This window comes from Moschus berezovskii, chromosome 23 (genome assembly GCF_049115385.1).
Source record: "Moschus berezovskii isolate FMDL1 chromosome 23, NW_MosBer_1.0, whole genome shotgun sequence".
NCBI lineage: Eukaryota > Metazoa > Chordata > Mammalia > Artiodactyla > Moschidae > Moschus > Moschus berezovskii.
This window is the reverse complement of record NC_142482.1, coordinates 29,729,143-29,744,910: the sequence shown is the minus strand read 5'-3', so window position 1 is coordinate 29,744,910 and position 15,768 is coordinate 29,729,143. Positions and strand designations below refer to the sequence as shown.

The following is a 15,768-nucleotide window of genomic DNA, read 5'->3' as shown; positions in this document are numbered from 1 at the left end:
AACCACACCTGCTTTGTAGGTCCTATTAATGAGCATAGTATTAATTACAGTTGACATTTATGGGGTGTTTACCTTGTGCTAGGCGCTGGGCCAAGTGGGCACCTGACATATGTTATCTCATACAACTCTCACAGCAAACCCACGCCTGACCTCACAACAAGCTCTGAATAAATGCTTTAAGAAGCATAGAAGTCACTTAGTGTAATTTCAGGCACATAACAACCACTTGGTAAATGGCATCAACAATGACAAGTAAGAATGACAGTATTTGGTCCCTTCCTGTGGCCCTATGTTCTTACTTTTCCTCCTCCATCTTTCTGGAAGCAGTCGTCCTGGAATCTTCCTCCTCCAGGAAGACTTCCTGGACCAGCATGGAATCTGTGGCTCTCCTTGGCCTTTCTCCTCTGAATTTCTGTCCTATTTGCCTGGGTCTTGGTGATTCAGAGTGTGGGCCCAGGTTCCTGATCCCCAGTCTGAAAGGTCCCACAATTTCCTCAGGGCAGGTGGCAGGGGTGGGGTGGAGGGCAGACATGGGTGCAAGGGGAGGGTGCTGGGGAGGTTGGCATGGTGAACACAGCATGCCCCTGCCGCTACTCTCTCCTCTCCCTGGAGATGCCGAGACTACACACATGAAGTCTCTTGCCTAGGTCATGTGGGGATGCCGATCTTGCAGGTCTTCCAGACCAAGAGAAGGTGGTTGGATCCCAGCCACGAGTCCAGGGCAGCAACACAAATCAGAAACCCGCCTCGGAGCTTTTCATTTTTATTTTAAAGGAAAAAAAAAAACAAAAAAACCAGTGCAAAATCCCACTTTCCAGTGTCAGCCATGCCCACCCCCCACCCCCAGGTCAGTCCCCCTGGCTCAGGGCTGGACTCTTTTCTCCCACTCAGCACCCTCTCCCCTCTCATGCAACCCCGTAGGGGCTGGAGTCTCCACTTCCCTGGGGTGCTAGATCCCAGCGGGACTTGGGGGGAGGGGAGGTAAGAACTGGGAGGGGCAGCTCCTGGTCCGTCTGCCCCCACCAGGTCTCCAGCCATGGCACCAGGTACCCCTCTTGGCTCTCATTAACCCTTTCCTGATCATACTACTAGCCCAGGGGGGTACTGATCTGGGGGAACCCTGTCCACACCCCTCTTTGCCCCGGGGCCGGCTCGGGGCTCTCCTCACTGAGGTTGGGGCTCTCCCCGTGGTGGGAGAGAGAGCGGTGAAGTCCCCAGGTTTAAATACCTTAATGAAAGCAGGGGGTGGGGAAGGAAGAGGCTTTAGATCTAATAAATTATTAGCAACTGTTTTCGTGTCCATGGGGGGCCGGGCGGGCGGGGCAGGGCGTGGCCGCCAGGGCCCTCCCTCCCCTCACTGGCGGATCTCGTTGTCTATGAGGCTGTCCTCACAGGACTGGAAATCTGTGTCCGTGAGGCCGTCAGGCTGCATCAGCAGCTCCTCGTCTTGGGAGGAGGACGACGGGGGCTCGTCGCCCGAGCTCCCGGGACCCCCGTCCCCGTCCCCTTCTGAGTCCTGCAGCACCTGAGCGATGTATTTCTGAAGGGGGAGAAGGGGGCGGTGTGAGCATAGACGGCGGGGGGGCCCCTCGTGCGGAGGGGGCGGGGGTCTCCCGGCCTGTAGGGGACGGGCGGCAACTCTCCTTCCAGGGGGGACATGGAGCAGAGCCCCCACCTGGTGGAGCCAGATCGCCACCCCATCCCCGGGCTCTGGGACTGGCTCCCCCTTTCCTGGATGACTGACAGGACACCCAGCTTCCTACCCCGCGCTTGGCCGTGGCGGGGGCGGGGCACTCACCGCAGATTTGGGGACAGCGGCAGCACTGGGGGGCCGTCCGTTGCTTCTGGGGTCCACGGAATCTGCCTCCGTGTGCTCAATCTTGAGGGGCCCGGAATGAGTCAGCGGGTGAGGGGGGAGGCCTTTGCCCTCAGCCCCCCAACCCCCACCCCTAGCGCGTGGATTCCACCCTGGGCCGCCCCCCTGCCCCCTCGCCCCCACCTTGTAGTTGTGGGCACTGAGGTATTTGAAGTGTCCGAAGCAGACGTGGCAGAGACAGACGACAATGGTGATCACCAGGACGACAAATGTGAACATGGACGTCGGGGCAAGAAACCCTGGCGGGGGTGGAGGGCAGAGAAAGTGCTGCGACCTCTCCTCCGGGCCCCCCTCCCAGGGGCTTCTGCTCCCTGTGAACGCAGCCCCACGCTCCCACGTGCTGCGGCTTCTCCCAGGCCCCCAGCCCGTGACCCCGCCGGGCCCCTGGGGCCTGCTCTGCCCGGACCCTGGCAGGGGTGTCCTCTGCCCCCCGCCCCTCCCTGGCCCCCAAGAGTGGGGGGCCCTCACCCGTGCGCATGGTGGAGAAGAACAGCAGCCAGAAGAGGCAGAGGATGGGCGCGGCCACCACCTGGTTGACAGCCCCCGAGTGGATCTTCTTGTCCAGCTTGGCCGGCAGGTAGGCGTAGTAGAGATTGTACCTGTCTACCAGGTGCTTCAGCAGCATGTACATGAGCCCTGGGGGAAGCCACACCGGCCTGACCTCGGAACCAGCGCTGTCGGGCCTGTGTGCGTCTGTCACGGCTTGTCCCGGGCCTTTCAAGGTCACTGGAGGGCTGGCGCCCCGCTTCTTCTGCCCCACGCCCAGTAGAGAATAGAGCCCCAAGCCCCTCGCAGGACCACAGAACCCCAGCTTCCCCTGCTTCAACCCCCTCACTCTGCAGCCCCTCACCAGGAATTGACTGTTGGAAATTTACTGGCTTGGGTCAGTAAGCACCCTCCTGTATGTTGTTTTTTTCCTATCCCTGACCCTAAACAGAGGAGTGCAAGTTAGGCGGTAAGGTCTCTCTTCCTGGAGGTTGAGGGAATGGGACGTTTCAAATGGGGACAAGGTGGTTAGTTTGGGAGTCTGGAGCCTTCAATAACCAGGGAGGGTGGTGAACAGATTAGGGTGTTAGTAGGGGGAAAGGACAGATGGGGAGAATGATGGGGGTGAAGAGAAACTTCGCTTAATTTTTTCAGAAAGAAGAGGGACTTGCCGAGGTCACATGGTGCACCTACAGCAGGGTATTTCCATGAGCGGTAAGGACCCAAACCCTCCCTGAAACCCAAAGGTCTTTCCCGAGTGTACAGGGCTGTGTACAAGCGTGCCTGTGGATCCTGTGTATGACTGTGTGTGTGGACTCCTCAGTGGGCATGTGATCTGTGTCCAAGTATACCCACATGCGTGAAGGCACTGGTGTGAGGGAATATGGCCGTATTGGGGAGATGTGGCCCAGGGACCCAGCATACTGGCTGAAGCCAGCCTGAGCTGAGATGGCTTTACCCTCCTCCCCCCCAGGCCGAGCCCCAGACTGAGCCAGGGACCAGGCGGGAGGCCCGAGGGGCCGGTCTCCCAGCCAGGGCCCTGTCCACTCGGGTGGCCTGCCTTGCTAGAGTGGAGCGGGAGAGGTCCTGGGTCCCCCCGAGCAGGGCCCAGGTCCCGGCGCGGCGGTGCCTACCGAAGGGCACGATGATGGGGCAGGTGATACTGTAGGTCATGACCACCGTGAAGACGCACATCATCCAAGCGTAGGCTGCGCCAAACTGGAACTCGTAGGCCTGATGCTGGGGGGGAGATGGGCAGGAGGGTCGCTCAGGGAGGGGAGGGGAGGGGAGGGGAAGACTGGAGGGGCTCAGGCAGGTGGGAGGAGGGAAAGGGACAGGAACTCGGGGGCCAGGAAAGAAGCCGGGGGTGGGAAGGGAACCCATTGTCCAGGGCAGGGCAGGGCAGGGCAGGGCGAAGCTGATGGAGAGAGAGGGGCTGTGGCTGAGACGGAGGTCAGGGTGGGTATGGTGATGGGGCCTGGGGAGGGGCCTTCGAGGGATGAGGGGCTGGCGGGTTGGTGGGCTTGGGAATGGGATGCCCAGAGCCCTCTGTGGGATTAGGGCAGAGGGACCCTGGGTCTAGATCCAGACCTCCCCCAGTTCCCGTCACAGAATACTAGACTGTCAGAACTGAAGGGACCTTCAGGGTTAGCTACGCTGTGTCACTGTACGCACGGGAAAACTGAGGCCCCAGACGGGAAGGGGGAGGCTGAGGGCCACGGAACTCAGCTCCCCAGGTCCCGGCCCCCTGGGGCCCCCACACTCTAGCACGGCTGCTGCAGTTTCCGGTTGGGCCACCAGGGGGCGCTGTGCGGGTCGCGGCAGCCCCGGGCGGCCCTACCCGCTTCACGTTGCGCCTCTCGGCGGCCGAGCGCGCCAGGCAGAGCCGGATCATGTACATGAGCAGGCCCGGGATGCGCAGCAGGTCCATGGCGTTGCCGATAAAGGCGGAGGCAATGACGTAGTTCACGAAGAAGGCGCCGTTGTCCGGCAGGAACACGCACCTGCGGGCACCAGGTGCTCCAGCTCTGCACTCTTGGGGGACCCAGAGGCCCCCCCTGCCCACTGCCAGCGTGCCAGCACCCCCAAGGTGCCTTTTTCCACTTGGACCCTCCAGCTGAGCCCTCAAAGCACCCATGTCTCAGCGCCCCCTGAATGTGAACCCCCAGATGCCTCCAAAGTAAGCCGAAGATAACCTCAGTGTGTGTGAGCCCAGAGGCACCCCTAGAACTTGTGCCACATAAAGACCCCTGGAAAGAGTGCTAGAGACCCCTAAGGAGACCAGTGTTCAGTATATGATTCTGGAGATCTCCAAGCCACTCCCCTCCTTGTGAGCCCCAGGAACGCTCCGAAGGCTCCCTGCCTTAGATCTTAATTTAACCCAGAGTAACCCCCAGAGTATGAGCCTCTGACACCTCCAGAACTCAGCTGCAGAGACCCTCCACAAGAAGTCTTCAGAGGAGGGGAGCCCAGGGACCTTTGTCAGTACCCATGACACCCCAAATGTGAGCCCAAGGTGACTACAGTTGGCCTAGAGCAAGACCCCTAGAGCCTGCTCCCACATAAACAGCCATGGCACGTGTCCCCCAAAACCCCCTCAAAGGGATTCCCAGGTAAGGGACCCCATAGAGAACTGCACAGTCACACCTCTGGGTGACAGCCTGAGACTTCAGCGCTGTTCCCAGAGCTTGTGCCCCAGAAACACCCCAAGGTGTGAGTCCCAGAGTCCTCCATGGTCATTCTGAGTGAGGTGTGAGCCCAAGAGCCTTCCAGAGAGACTCAAAGGGGTGGCACCTGAGACCTTCAGGGAGTCCCCTAAGAACCCTCACATCACTCCCACAGCACAACCAAGATCCCACTATAGACCTTTCCAAACCCCCCAAGTGAAGCTCCAGTTCCCACAGTTAGTCCCAGGATACAAACCCCAGAGTCCACCACAGAAACACCCCCAAGTTATAGGCCCCAAAGCCCCAAATATACCCTAAGGGTGACCTCAGAATCCAGAGAGGTTCCCAACACAGACCCTTGGACATCCCATGTATGCACCCAAGACAGCCTGTGGGGGCGACCTTTGGGATGCCTGACCATGATATAAGCCCCTCTTCCCCCCCACCGCAGGGGTGGGAGCTTTGCTGCACCCTCCCATGGGGGAATACCCACCCCCCCAAATCTGGTCTCCTTCCCTGGGGACCCTGGTCACTCACTCAAACCGGATAGCTGCCTCAGCCAAGAATTTCTTGTCAAAGAGCCAGCGGAAGAAGAGGTCCAGGCTGGGGAGGGGAGGAGATGGAGGTGTCGGGGGCTGGAGTAGCCAGAACACCAGAGGGGAGAGAGTCCCATCCACGAGCTCTGAGGATGCGCCCCAGACCTGGGGCCCCCGGCTGCTCCCCCTCGCGCCGTCCCCCACCCCAGTTCCCACCCCTTCCTCCGAAACCCACCTGCTCAGTCCCAGCGAGGGCAGGAGCAGCACCATGAAGATGAGGAAGGTGTAGCACTTGTGCATGGTGGTCCTGTTTTCACCAGAGCTGGGGTGGGGGGCACGGGGTGGGGGCAGAGGTCAGGCGAGCCAGCCCCGTGCCTGCACCCCCAAGCTCCTGCAGTCCCAGGAGGGTCCCCTGGAAGGAGGGGGCCTTCCCAAGGTGAGGATCCCAGTCACCATCCCTCCCCTGCCAGCTCTGGGGCTGCCCGGGGCATGGGGGGTCTGACGGTGGAGGGCGTGTGCCCCGGAGTGTCCCTGTGTGTGTGTATGGTGGTGTCTTACCGTGTCCAGTGGGCTTCAAAGAAGGCAGAGTAGTAGACGATGGTGGGGAGCAGGGCCGAGAAGCACCAGAGCAGCAGGGTGGGGAAGAACTGGGTGATGATGGGGTTCTGCAGAGGGCAGCGGGGAGGCTGTGTCAGGCAGGGGCGGTCTAGCGGGCCCAGCCGGCGTGGCTTACCTGCCCCCCTCCTCCACTGAGCCCTGGGCCCCCCCAGCTCGCAGGGCCTCATCGGAAGTCCAGAACATTGGGACTTCCCTAGTGGGAAGTCCCACCACGCCTTGCAGTGCAAGGGTAGCAAGTTCAACCCCTGACTGGCGAACTAAGATCCCACATGCCTCAGAGAAACTAAAAGCCTGCATGCTCTGGAGAGCAAGTGCTACAACTAGAGAGTCCACATCCTGCAACTGCTGAGTCTTGTGCACCACAGCTCGAGAAGCCGCGCACCGCAGCGAAAGACCCCGCGTGACACAAGGAAGCTCCAGCGTGCCACGACTAAGACCCGATACAGCCAAATGCGTAAACAAGCCCAGAACCTCTGGGAGCCAGGGCCATCTGTACAATCCCTGAGTGAACTGTATTAGTAGTTAGCGTTTCTGAACACCTCTGTGTGCCAAGCACCGATAATGGACTTTTTTTGATCATGTACTTTTCATGTATTAATTCTTACAATAATGGTATTACCCCATTTTAAAAATGAGTAAACTGAGGCAAAATGAGATTCAATAAATGTGATAGTAAGAAGTACGGGTCGGGGGTGGATTTGAACCCAGGCAGCCTGGGTCTTATCAATCATGCTGTTATCACCCAGTGATTTTCAAAGTGCCTTCTCATGAACTTTGAGGTTCCCAGGAGGCTTGTAGGGGAGTGAGGACACAGTAGCAGAAGCTCGCCCCTACCACCACCACTGCCAACTGAGCGACCTCGCTTTTCCACACTGAGTTTCATGTAAGATTTCTTTGGATAAAGGGCATTGGAATCCAAGTTCGGAGGCCAAGGTCTGGCCCTTCACGCTTTGGTTGGAGACATTGAGTGGAGAAGGACTTGGTTTGAGGTCACATGATTAGTTATGGATGGACCCAGGCTCTCTCTTCCTGGGGAGCCCCTCTAGGTGAGTGTCAACCGAGGGAGGCCTCTCCTGGTGAAAGTTGGCAGGGAGCCTGAGGGAAGAGCACAGAGGGGTCTGCAGCCCACAGTCGTGTGGGACCTTTTTAGCTGGGCTGGGCTAGACAAGCAGGACGAGAGCCTGACTGGGCAGGAGGAAGACTGGTTCCACGCCCCTCACATGCCCGTGGCCGGGGGGATCGGGGGCCTGGGGTCTGTGTCTTGGCGCACGGTGTGGAGGGTTGGGGTGTGGGCCTTACATTGAGGTACTCCACAGGCTTGGTGACGTTGAACTTGTCCATGGTGGTGATGATGATGGCCGGGGTGGTGAGGAAGAAGAGCAGGATGAAGAGGACGACGTTGATGACCAGGCAGCGGAGCCACCAGATGAAGCCACGGATGGAGAGATGCTCCCTGGGAGGTGGAGGCGTCACTCTGCAGCTGGACGCCTGGCCTGACCCCAGAGGCACCCGGACCTCCGTCTCCTCCCGTGTCCCACTGCGGCCCCCACTGGCCCCGCAGAGCTGCCCCAGCGCCATCGCCCTCTGCTCACCAGTAGATGTTCTGGGGGTCTGGGGCGTAGGACACGGTCCAGTTGGAGATGTGCAGGGACTCGCTGCAGGACGAGGAGCGGGGCTCCCCACGGCAGGTGCAGCCCTGGCACTTACACACGTTGAAGTCCTTCAGGATGCTGGGGGAGGGGGGCACAGTTACCAGGGACCCAGAGCCCCAGTCGGTCCCTCGGGGCTGGGGTGGGTGGGCAGGGCTCACATGGCCGTGATGGTCTCGTTGTGGAAGGTGACGAAGGCCATGCCAAGGGGCTTCTCGTTCACTTTCTCTTTCTCCCGCTTGTAATCCTCCTTCAGCTTCTGCTCCAGCTTCGTGTAGTACTCGATGGCCTCCACCTGCCAGGACGGACGGGCGAGGTGGGGCCTTGGTCAAGGCACCGGTCCCCTCCCTTCACCCAGAGGCCCCGCCTGGAGCCGACTGCAGCCTGGGCACTGCCTTAAGCTCTCCGTTCACTCGCTTCTCCTCACAAGCACCCTGAGAGGTGGGTACAAGCAGCTCTGTATTACAGAGAAGGAAACCGAGGCACGGAGCGGTCCAGAAACTTGCCGAAAGCCACAGAGCTAGTAAATTCAGCAAGTTGGCCTCTTGACTGACCTTTTCTGATTTGGGTTTTGAAAACTTGGTTGCTGTAGGTATAGGGAACAGACCCAACAGCAGGACTAGGGCTTCCAGGATGTAGGAACAGATGGGAGGGGCTGCCCCTGCCCGTGGTCCTCACCCCAGCTCTGCTTCCTCTGGGACCTCTCAACATTGGGGTATTTATGTGCAAGGCCTGCTTGTGTGGGTGTTCCTGAGGTTGTGGGACAGGCCTAACTGGGAGATGCATCCATCTCCACTGTGACCTGCCTCCCCAGGACCTCCCATCCCCCCTAGTCATCCGGAGCCGAGCCCAGGAAGCCCCATACCTGCTCGCAGCCGCGCACCACGCAGCAGCACAGATGACCACAGGGCTTAGGGTTGATCATGGTGGGGACGTTGTCCTTGCTCTGGAGGTTTGTGAAGTAGAGTTTTCCCCGCTCGGCCTTCTTTCTGTGGGACCCAGGTGCCCGGTCACCCACCGCCCAGCTGGGTCTGCTGGAGGATGGGTAGGTGGCCCAGCTCGGGGGTCATGGAGTCCACTCCCCAGGACAAGAGCCACTGTGCTGTTGGGTTTGCTTAGGGTGCATGGTTCAGACATGTCCCCAGTCCAGGGTCCACCATCCCCTGAGGGCCAGAGGTTCTTCCCATAGCCTAAATTTCTCACGCTGTAGCAGACGAAGGGTACGTCCTCCAATGGGGTGGGGAGGGACAGTGGAACCCCTTCCTCTAAACTCCAGGACTTCCAGAGCTGAATTGACAAGTGCTCCAGGGGTAAATTAAAATGAGACACCCTGGGAAACAACTGGAAGGGGAGCCAGACTCCTGAGTGGCAGCCAAGATGCCCCCCACAGTGGGCAGGGGGCCCTCCGATGTTGCCCTCCCACCCCCAGCCCCACTACCTCTCTGCATCGAGGAACATCAGACGAGCCACATTGTAACATGGGCGGGCTTCCAGAACCGTGCAGTTGGGGTAGGCCTCCCTGAAACATAGTCCACCATCACCCTCGGCAGGGACCCTGCCCCCCGCTTGTCCCCAACTTTCCTCCATGACCCCATCACCTTCAAGACACACAGCCCCAATTCAAACCCCCTCTTTCTGAGTCTGCAAAGACGATAGTTCCCAAGAATAAAACTTTGAAATTGCTCCTCCTGTTCATCCGCGTGGGGGCAGTGTGCACAGGTAAGCCTGGACACGGACCCAGATGAGAGCACATACTCACAGGGTGCTTGGGGACACCACAGCTGTGGTCTGATGCTTGTCTGGGGCTGGGGACTTTACATGGAGAGAAACTGCCTTTAATCTCGGTTGTTCTCTTAACCCTGTTCCCAGGAAACCTGGTAACAGTTCAACACTTAGCCTTGACCATCAGCTGGTCCTAACTAACCCATAGCCCCGGGCTACAGAATGGTCTCTGGCGCAAAAATGACCAGAGGTTGATCCTGAAACCTGACCTGAGATCGACCGCTTAACACTGACCAGAGATTGATCCTTTATCCTGACCCAGCTGACGCATAACCCAGACCCAAGACTGACCCTCTATCCTTGAGCCCAGGTCGACTTGAGACTGACAAGACTCTCAGTAGCAGGTACCCAGCAGGGCTTGAGGGAGGCTTACAGTCTGCGTGGAGGAACACTCCCGTTTTCATCCTGATCACACACTGCTCCCTGATCCTAATCCCTAATCTAGATAGAGGTCCTGTCTTTTTTTGGTTTGTTTAAAGAAGGAAATACCAAGTGTTAAAGATGTGGAGACATGATTCTAAAGTAACAAGATGGACCTCACAAACCCATGAGAATTTGAGAACTTAAATCTGGGATGGTGTCCTTGAAAGGCACTTCCTAGGAGGCTCCGGACTCTTCCCCTGACACTGGATATAGGATAAGAATAGTGGGTATGTGCTCAGTTGTGTCTGACACATTGTGACCCCACGGACTACAGCGTGTCAGGCTGCTCTGTCCATGGGATTTCCCAGGCAAGAATACTGGAGTGAGTTGCCATTCCCTTCTCCAGAGGATCTTCCCCACCCAGGGATCGAACCCAAGTCTCTTGCATCTCCTGCACTGGCAGGCAGATTCTTTACCACTGCGCCACCTGGGAAGCCCCCTGATACTGCTGTTGCTCAAGCCATTTTAGGTTCATCTTTGGAAGGGCTGTCAGCCCTGTGGCAGGCTAAATCCTCATTTTCACCCAGCTAATCTCTAATCCCCTAATCCCTACCACGCAGGTTCCCTGATTTTGCACACAGGTTATCCCCTGATTCTTCTGGGTTAGTCCTCCAATCCAGATAGACCCCTGGCCTGGAACCCAGACCCTGGTGGATACTGACAACTAGCAGGGCCTCCACAAGGACGAGGGCTGCCTCCTGCTCAGCACCATATACCCAGGTGCTGGCTCAACAGCCCTCACATAGTCAACAGCCTTCACATACTAGGTGCTCAATAAACACCCACTGTGCTGTGCTGAATGGATTGGTCAGTGAAATAATGCTCACCACGATGCTAAAAACTCCAATGAGGACTACAGTCTCCCCAAACCCCCTGCTTATAGGCTGACTGCTAATTTTTTTTACATTATTTTTATTTACTTTTACATTATTTTTACTTATTTAATTAATTTATTTATTTGGCTGCATCGAGTCTTTGATGCAGTGTAGTGTGAGGGCTCTTAGTTGCCCCATAGCATGTGGAATCTTAACTCCCCAGTGAGGGATTGAACCTCTGTCCCCTGAACTGGAAGGTGGATTCTTAACCTCTGGGCCACCAGGGAGTCCCCCTGACTGTTAGTTTTATTTTATTTTTAAAAATAAATTCACTTATTTTAATGGGAGGATAATTAACTTTAACAATATTGGGATGGTTTTTGCCAGTCGGGCTGTTTCCTAAACAATACCACAGACTGATCCCTGAAACAGACATCTGGGACTGTGAGTTCCTCATGGACATGACTCAAGTCTGGCTCTTCTTTGTTCCCCTGGGACGAAGCAAGGTATATGACAGACGTGTGCAGGATCCATGGATGCTCGACTCACAGGGTTCATTCCCTCACTGCACAGGGGGCTCTGCTCTAAGGCCACCCTGTCAAAGCCCCCAGTGCCCACCCCATCGGAAACAGCAACCCTCCATGACCCCTCCCTCTGCCCCTCTCCCTGCTCTGGTTTTCTTCTAAGCACCCACCCCTACCTGCCAAGGTCATTTCTTTGCCATCTGGTTCTCCCTATTAGAATATAAGCAGATGAGGGCAAGTTTCCTGCCATACCCCCAGGTTCCTGCGCCAGCATGACACAAGATGCTCAAAAGATACCTGTTATTGGGACTTCCCTGGTGGTCCAGTGGCTAAGACTCTGCGCTCCCAATGCATGGGGCCCAGGTTCAATCCCTGGTCAGGGAACTAGATTCCACATAACACAACTAAGACCCCGTGCAACCTAATAAATACATAAATAAAAGAAAGGGTCAATTTTTTAAAAAAAAAGATACTTGCATAGACTTGTATAGATAAGTTACTAAAGGACTTGTCTATACAAGTTGACAGCTGACTCCATTTGGACGGTAACATTAAGATGTCACTTAATTCTCAGCACACACTGTCCTTAATCTTGACCCAGCCTGCCCCCTAATGCTGAGAACAGCTTGAACTCCAGATGGGACCCCAAATTGTTCTCTCATACTGACCAATGATTGATGAGCTAATTATAGCTGTTGTTCTGTAAACTATGGGAGGGCAGGACCTGTTTCTAATTGATTTATGCCTGGCACACAGAAGGTGACCAATAAATGCACATTGAATAAAAAAGAGGATTCACTCGAAAACCCTGGTCACAAACCAGTCATTCTGTAACACAGGGGCCTGGGATTCGACTCCAGTCCCATCCTGATCCAGGGCAACAACTGACTGCTCATCCAGGTCAACCGACCTCACTAAATCCTGATCCTCACCAGAGACTGAGCCCTGATCCAGACCACCAACGACCCTAGTCAGGACCACCGGCCAACTCCTAATACTGTCCCCAGACCAGTCTCTAAGCAGACCCTGGACTGGCCTCTAAAGCTGGCCTTAGCACTGTGAAGCCCTGAGAACTCGATGGTCTTGCACTCATTTCTGTAGTCCCCGGGCCACCACATAGACCGCAACAGCACCTGAGAACAGCCGCTGAGTGGACAGATGGACAGATGCTGTATACAGACTGTTCTGGCCACTGGAGGTGGATTTCCTCCGCTTTACTTAGACTTCTGGCTGAAAAGCACCTCAGAGAACATGCAGCCCAGCTCTCCTGGGCTCCCTGAGGAGGCACTGAAAACTGAGAACCTTCTCCCTGCTAGTCTGTGTGCAGAGTCTCCAGAACACCACACACAGTTCTGAGAAGGCCACAGCCTCAAGGGCCCGTGGACCCGGGCTCAGTAAACCATGACCTGGTTCAACCCAGGGGGAGGAAAGGCCCAGGGACTCACTTTTCAAGTATTTCTCCAGCTCTTTGAGGGACCTGAAGTCCAGGCAACTGCTAGACCACCTTGGAGTCAGAGAATTCTTCCTTAGGATAACCCCCTACCCTGCACCACAGCCCCCGAGCCCCCCTGGAGAGAGAGGCCTCCGACGACGATGCTTTTGGAGCTGAAAGAAGGCAAAGAAGGGTCCATGGGTCCTGGGGTTGGGGACGGGGCGGGAGCTACTCACTCAAAATGCTTCTTGATCTTCTCTGACTCTGCATATTTGGAGATTCCGTTGATGAAGAGAGTCCGCTTCACCTGGGGAGTGAGAGGGCCAGTTTGCCTTCCTGAGGCTTGACCCTCAGAGAAGGGGTGGGGAACGGGGGAGCAGAGAGGGGCAGGTGGGTGGGAGCAGACCTCGGGATAAGCCAGGGGCGGTGTTGCTAATAGAAATCAAACAGTGAGCAGAGTGAAAGCCCCCTGGCCTCTTGCCCCCTGAGGGCTTATGGGGGCACTGAGCGGGTGCTACCTGCAGATTCTCAGACCCTGAGGCCCCAGCATGGTGGGGGGCATGGACTGGGTGTTCAGTGCTGGTTTGGGGAATAAATATAGGAGAAGAGGGACAATCACTCCCACAGCCATTTCCTGCCCCAGGGCCTTCCATGCACGGCCTCACCTCATCCCCCACCCACCTTGGGAGAGGGACCGTTCTCACCTCCGACAGAGGAGGTGACTGAGCCAAGGGGAGGTGACTAAATCGGCAGGATGGGGGCTCCTGGGCTGCTGAGCCAGGATTCAAAACCAGCTGACCACACCTCAGGACTCAGCAGGAGAGTCCCTGGAGGGCGGGCTGGGGGGCGGGCCTGGCTCTGCTGCACTCACCAGGTCGTCCTCCTTGTAGCGCATTTTCGAGGTGTGTCTGCGCATGCTGTAGACGGTGAGCAGCAGGTACAGGAAGGCGAAGGAGGTGTGCAGCCATAGCAGGTTGTTCCTGGCGGGACAGAGGGATGAATGGGGCCACCAGGGCTGGGAACACTCGCAAACACCCCCAAACTTGCCAGTGTTCATGAAACCCTGGTGGACTTCCCTGGTGGTCCAGAGGTGAAGAATCCACCTGCCAGTGCAGGGGACACAGTTCAACCCCCGCTCTGGGAAGATTTCACACGCTGTGCGCGCTGCAGGGCAACTGAGCCCGTGCGCCACACCTACTGAGCCCACATTCTAGAGCCCACGCTCCGCAACAAGAGAAGCCACTGCACCGCAACTGGAGTAGCCCTTGCTTGCCACTAGAGAAAGCCCGCACACAGCGATGAAGACCCAGCACAGTCAAAAATAAATAAGTATTAAAAACAACAACCCTGGTACATGGCCCCTTTAGAGACGGGTCTTCTGACACCCTCCCAAGGCAGGCCCCATACCCTACATCCAGACCCCAAGACTGTCCCATTCCAACTGCACTGTTCCCAAGAGGTCATCTCTTCACGCGCTCCCTGCTGGGTACACTGCCCTCTAGCCACCACCAGCCAACCCTCCCTGGGATCCTCTACTTCTGGCTCCATCCCAAGCCCTCAAGGCCCCACCATCATCTCTGCAGCCTCAGCACCTCTCCCCCAAACACCCTCCTTTCTCCTCCGCTCCCCATTCCTGCCCAGACTCTGCTCACAGACACCCAGGCCTCACCTGACCAGCTTCCCACTCTTACCCTGATTTCAAGTTGGCAATGGTGGTTCTCCCGAAGCTGTAGGCATTGTTCTCTGGGGGGTGGGACGAGGGAGAGCATGACGGAGGGGTCAGGGAATGTCTCCCTCCGTCCCCTCCTCTTCCCACCGCGCCGGTCCTGGCCCTCACTGACCCAGCAGGTCCCCTGAGAAGTTGACGGGCAGCACGATGCCTACGGAGAGGACGCCCACGGCCACCAGCAGCCCGATGATGTGCCGCTGGAAGGACAGGTAGTGCACGGCGTCGCCTCCGCATTTATCCCGGATCTCATCATCCCTGCGGGCACCAGGGACAGGCGGATGCGGTGAGGACCAGCGCGCCAGAGGGGCCATGGCTTGTCTTCCCTGGCCCAGCTCAGCCCCTGTCCACCCTCGCCCTGGCTGATCCGGCGGCAGGATGGGGTTGAAAGCGAGGAGGTGGGGCTCTGGGTCCCCATGTCCCGGGAGGGGAGTGAGAGGGAAGGGGAGGAAGGAAAAGGAAGGATGCAGGGAGAAGGGGAGGGAAGGAGAAAAGAGAGGAGGAGGAGAGGGAAGGGGGGAGGGAGCCAGAGAGAGAGAGAAGAAAAAGAAGGCAGACTGCAGAGGAAGAGAAGCAAGGGATGGGGAGAAACGGAGGGGACAGGACAGCCCGAGAAGGGCGGGAGAGGACGGAGGCAGCAGGAGATGGAGGCGGGAGGGCGGAGGGAGGTCTGGGAAGTAGCGGTGCTCCCCCTTAGATCTGGGGAGCCCTGGGGGCCCACGGGCCAGGGCGGTGGCGGTGCTGACCTGTCCCGGCTTCCTGCCTCTCTCAAGGCTCACTGCCTGCCTGCTGCACTCTGGCTCCACCTCCTGACTTCTGCCTGCTGGATACTGGCTCCTGCCTGCAGCTGGCTGGCTGCCCCCAGCCTGCCTGTTGCCCCCACCCTCTGGCTGCACATGGCTCTGAGGTGGCAGCGCCAGCCCCTGCTTGCACAGGGTGGCAGGGGTGGGGAGAGCTGAGGGCAGAGCAGGCCCCCCAGAAGACTTTTGGGGGGTAAAGTGAGGAACAGCAGGGGTCTGGGTCCCCGGAGCAGGGAGGTGGGTGCTGGCTTAGCTAGGAGCGCTAAGGCCCTCAGAGATGCCGGCCTCTGGACTTGGTAGGGAGATGACAGGTCTGCTGTTTCTCTTTTTCTTTAGAGCTTGAAGATCGTTCACTTACTTTATCCTGAAGATGGCTGTCAGCCAGGAACAGAAACCCTGGGGGAGCAGAGGGCTGTCAGCTGGTGTCCCCATCCC

General features: G+C 57.6%; 1 protein-coding gene across 4 annotated transcripts in view; it reads right to left on the bottom strand.

Annotated features, from left to right (window-relative positions):
- Positions 1 to 747: 747 nt before the first annotated feature.
- TMEM63B (transmembrane protein 63B) overlaps positions 748 to 15,768 on the bottom strand; it is a 25,029-nt gene continuing 10,008 nt past the window's right edge. For all 4 annotated transcript variants that reach the window (XM_055406246.2, XM_055406245.2, XM_055406247.2 and 1 more), the window contains 19 exons: positions 15,692 to 15,729; positions 14,649 to 14,791; positions 14,499 to 14,550; positions 13,679 to 13,787; positions 13,044 to 13,114; positions 9,270 to 9,350; positions 8,697 to 8,820; positions 7,993 to 8,126; positions 7,775 to 7,912; positions 7,482 to 7,635; positions 6,123 to 6,229; positions 5,800 to 5,886; positions 5,566 to 5,631; positions 4,203 to 4,365; positions 3,496 to 3,601; positions 2,345 to 2,512; positions 2,000 to 2,115; positions 1,799 to 1,879; positions 748 to 1,540 (listed from right to left, as the gene is read on the bottom strand). In XM_055406246.2, the coding sequence (XP_055262221.1) occupies positions 1,355 to 1,540; positions 1,799 to 1,879; positions 2,000 to 2,115; positions 2,345 to 2,512; positions 3,496 to 3,601; positions 4,203 to 4,365; positions 5,566 to 5,631; positions 5,800 to 5,886; positions 6,123 to 6,229; positions 7,482 to 7,635; positions 7,775 to 7,912; positions 7,993 to 8,126; positions 8,697 to 8,820; positions 9,270 to 9,350; positions 13,044 to 13,114; positions 13,679 to 13,787; positions 14,499 to 14,550; positions 14,649 to 14,791; positions 15,692 to 15,729 (2,124 nt within the window). In that variant the 3' untranslated portion in view covers positions 748 to 1,354. The remainder of the gene's footprint in view (positions 1,541 to 1,798; positions 1,880 to 1,999; positions 2,116 to 2,344; positions 2,513 to 3,495; positions 3,602 to 4,202; positions 4,366 to 5,565; positions 5,632 to 5,799; positions 5,887 to 6,122; positions 6,230 to 7,481; positions 7,636 to 7,774; positions 7,913 to 7,992; positions 8,127 to 8,696; positions 8,821 to 9,269; positions 9,351 to 13,043; positions 13,115 to 13,678; positions 13,788 to 14,498; positions 14,551 to 14,648; positions 14,792 to 15,691; positions 15,730 to 15,768) is intronic.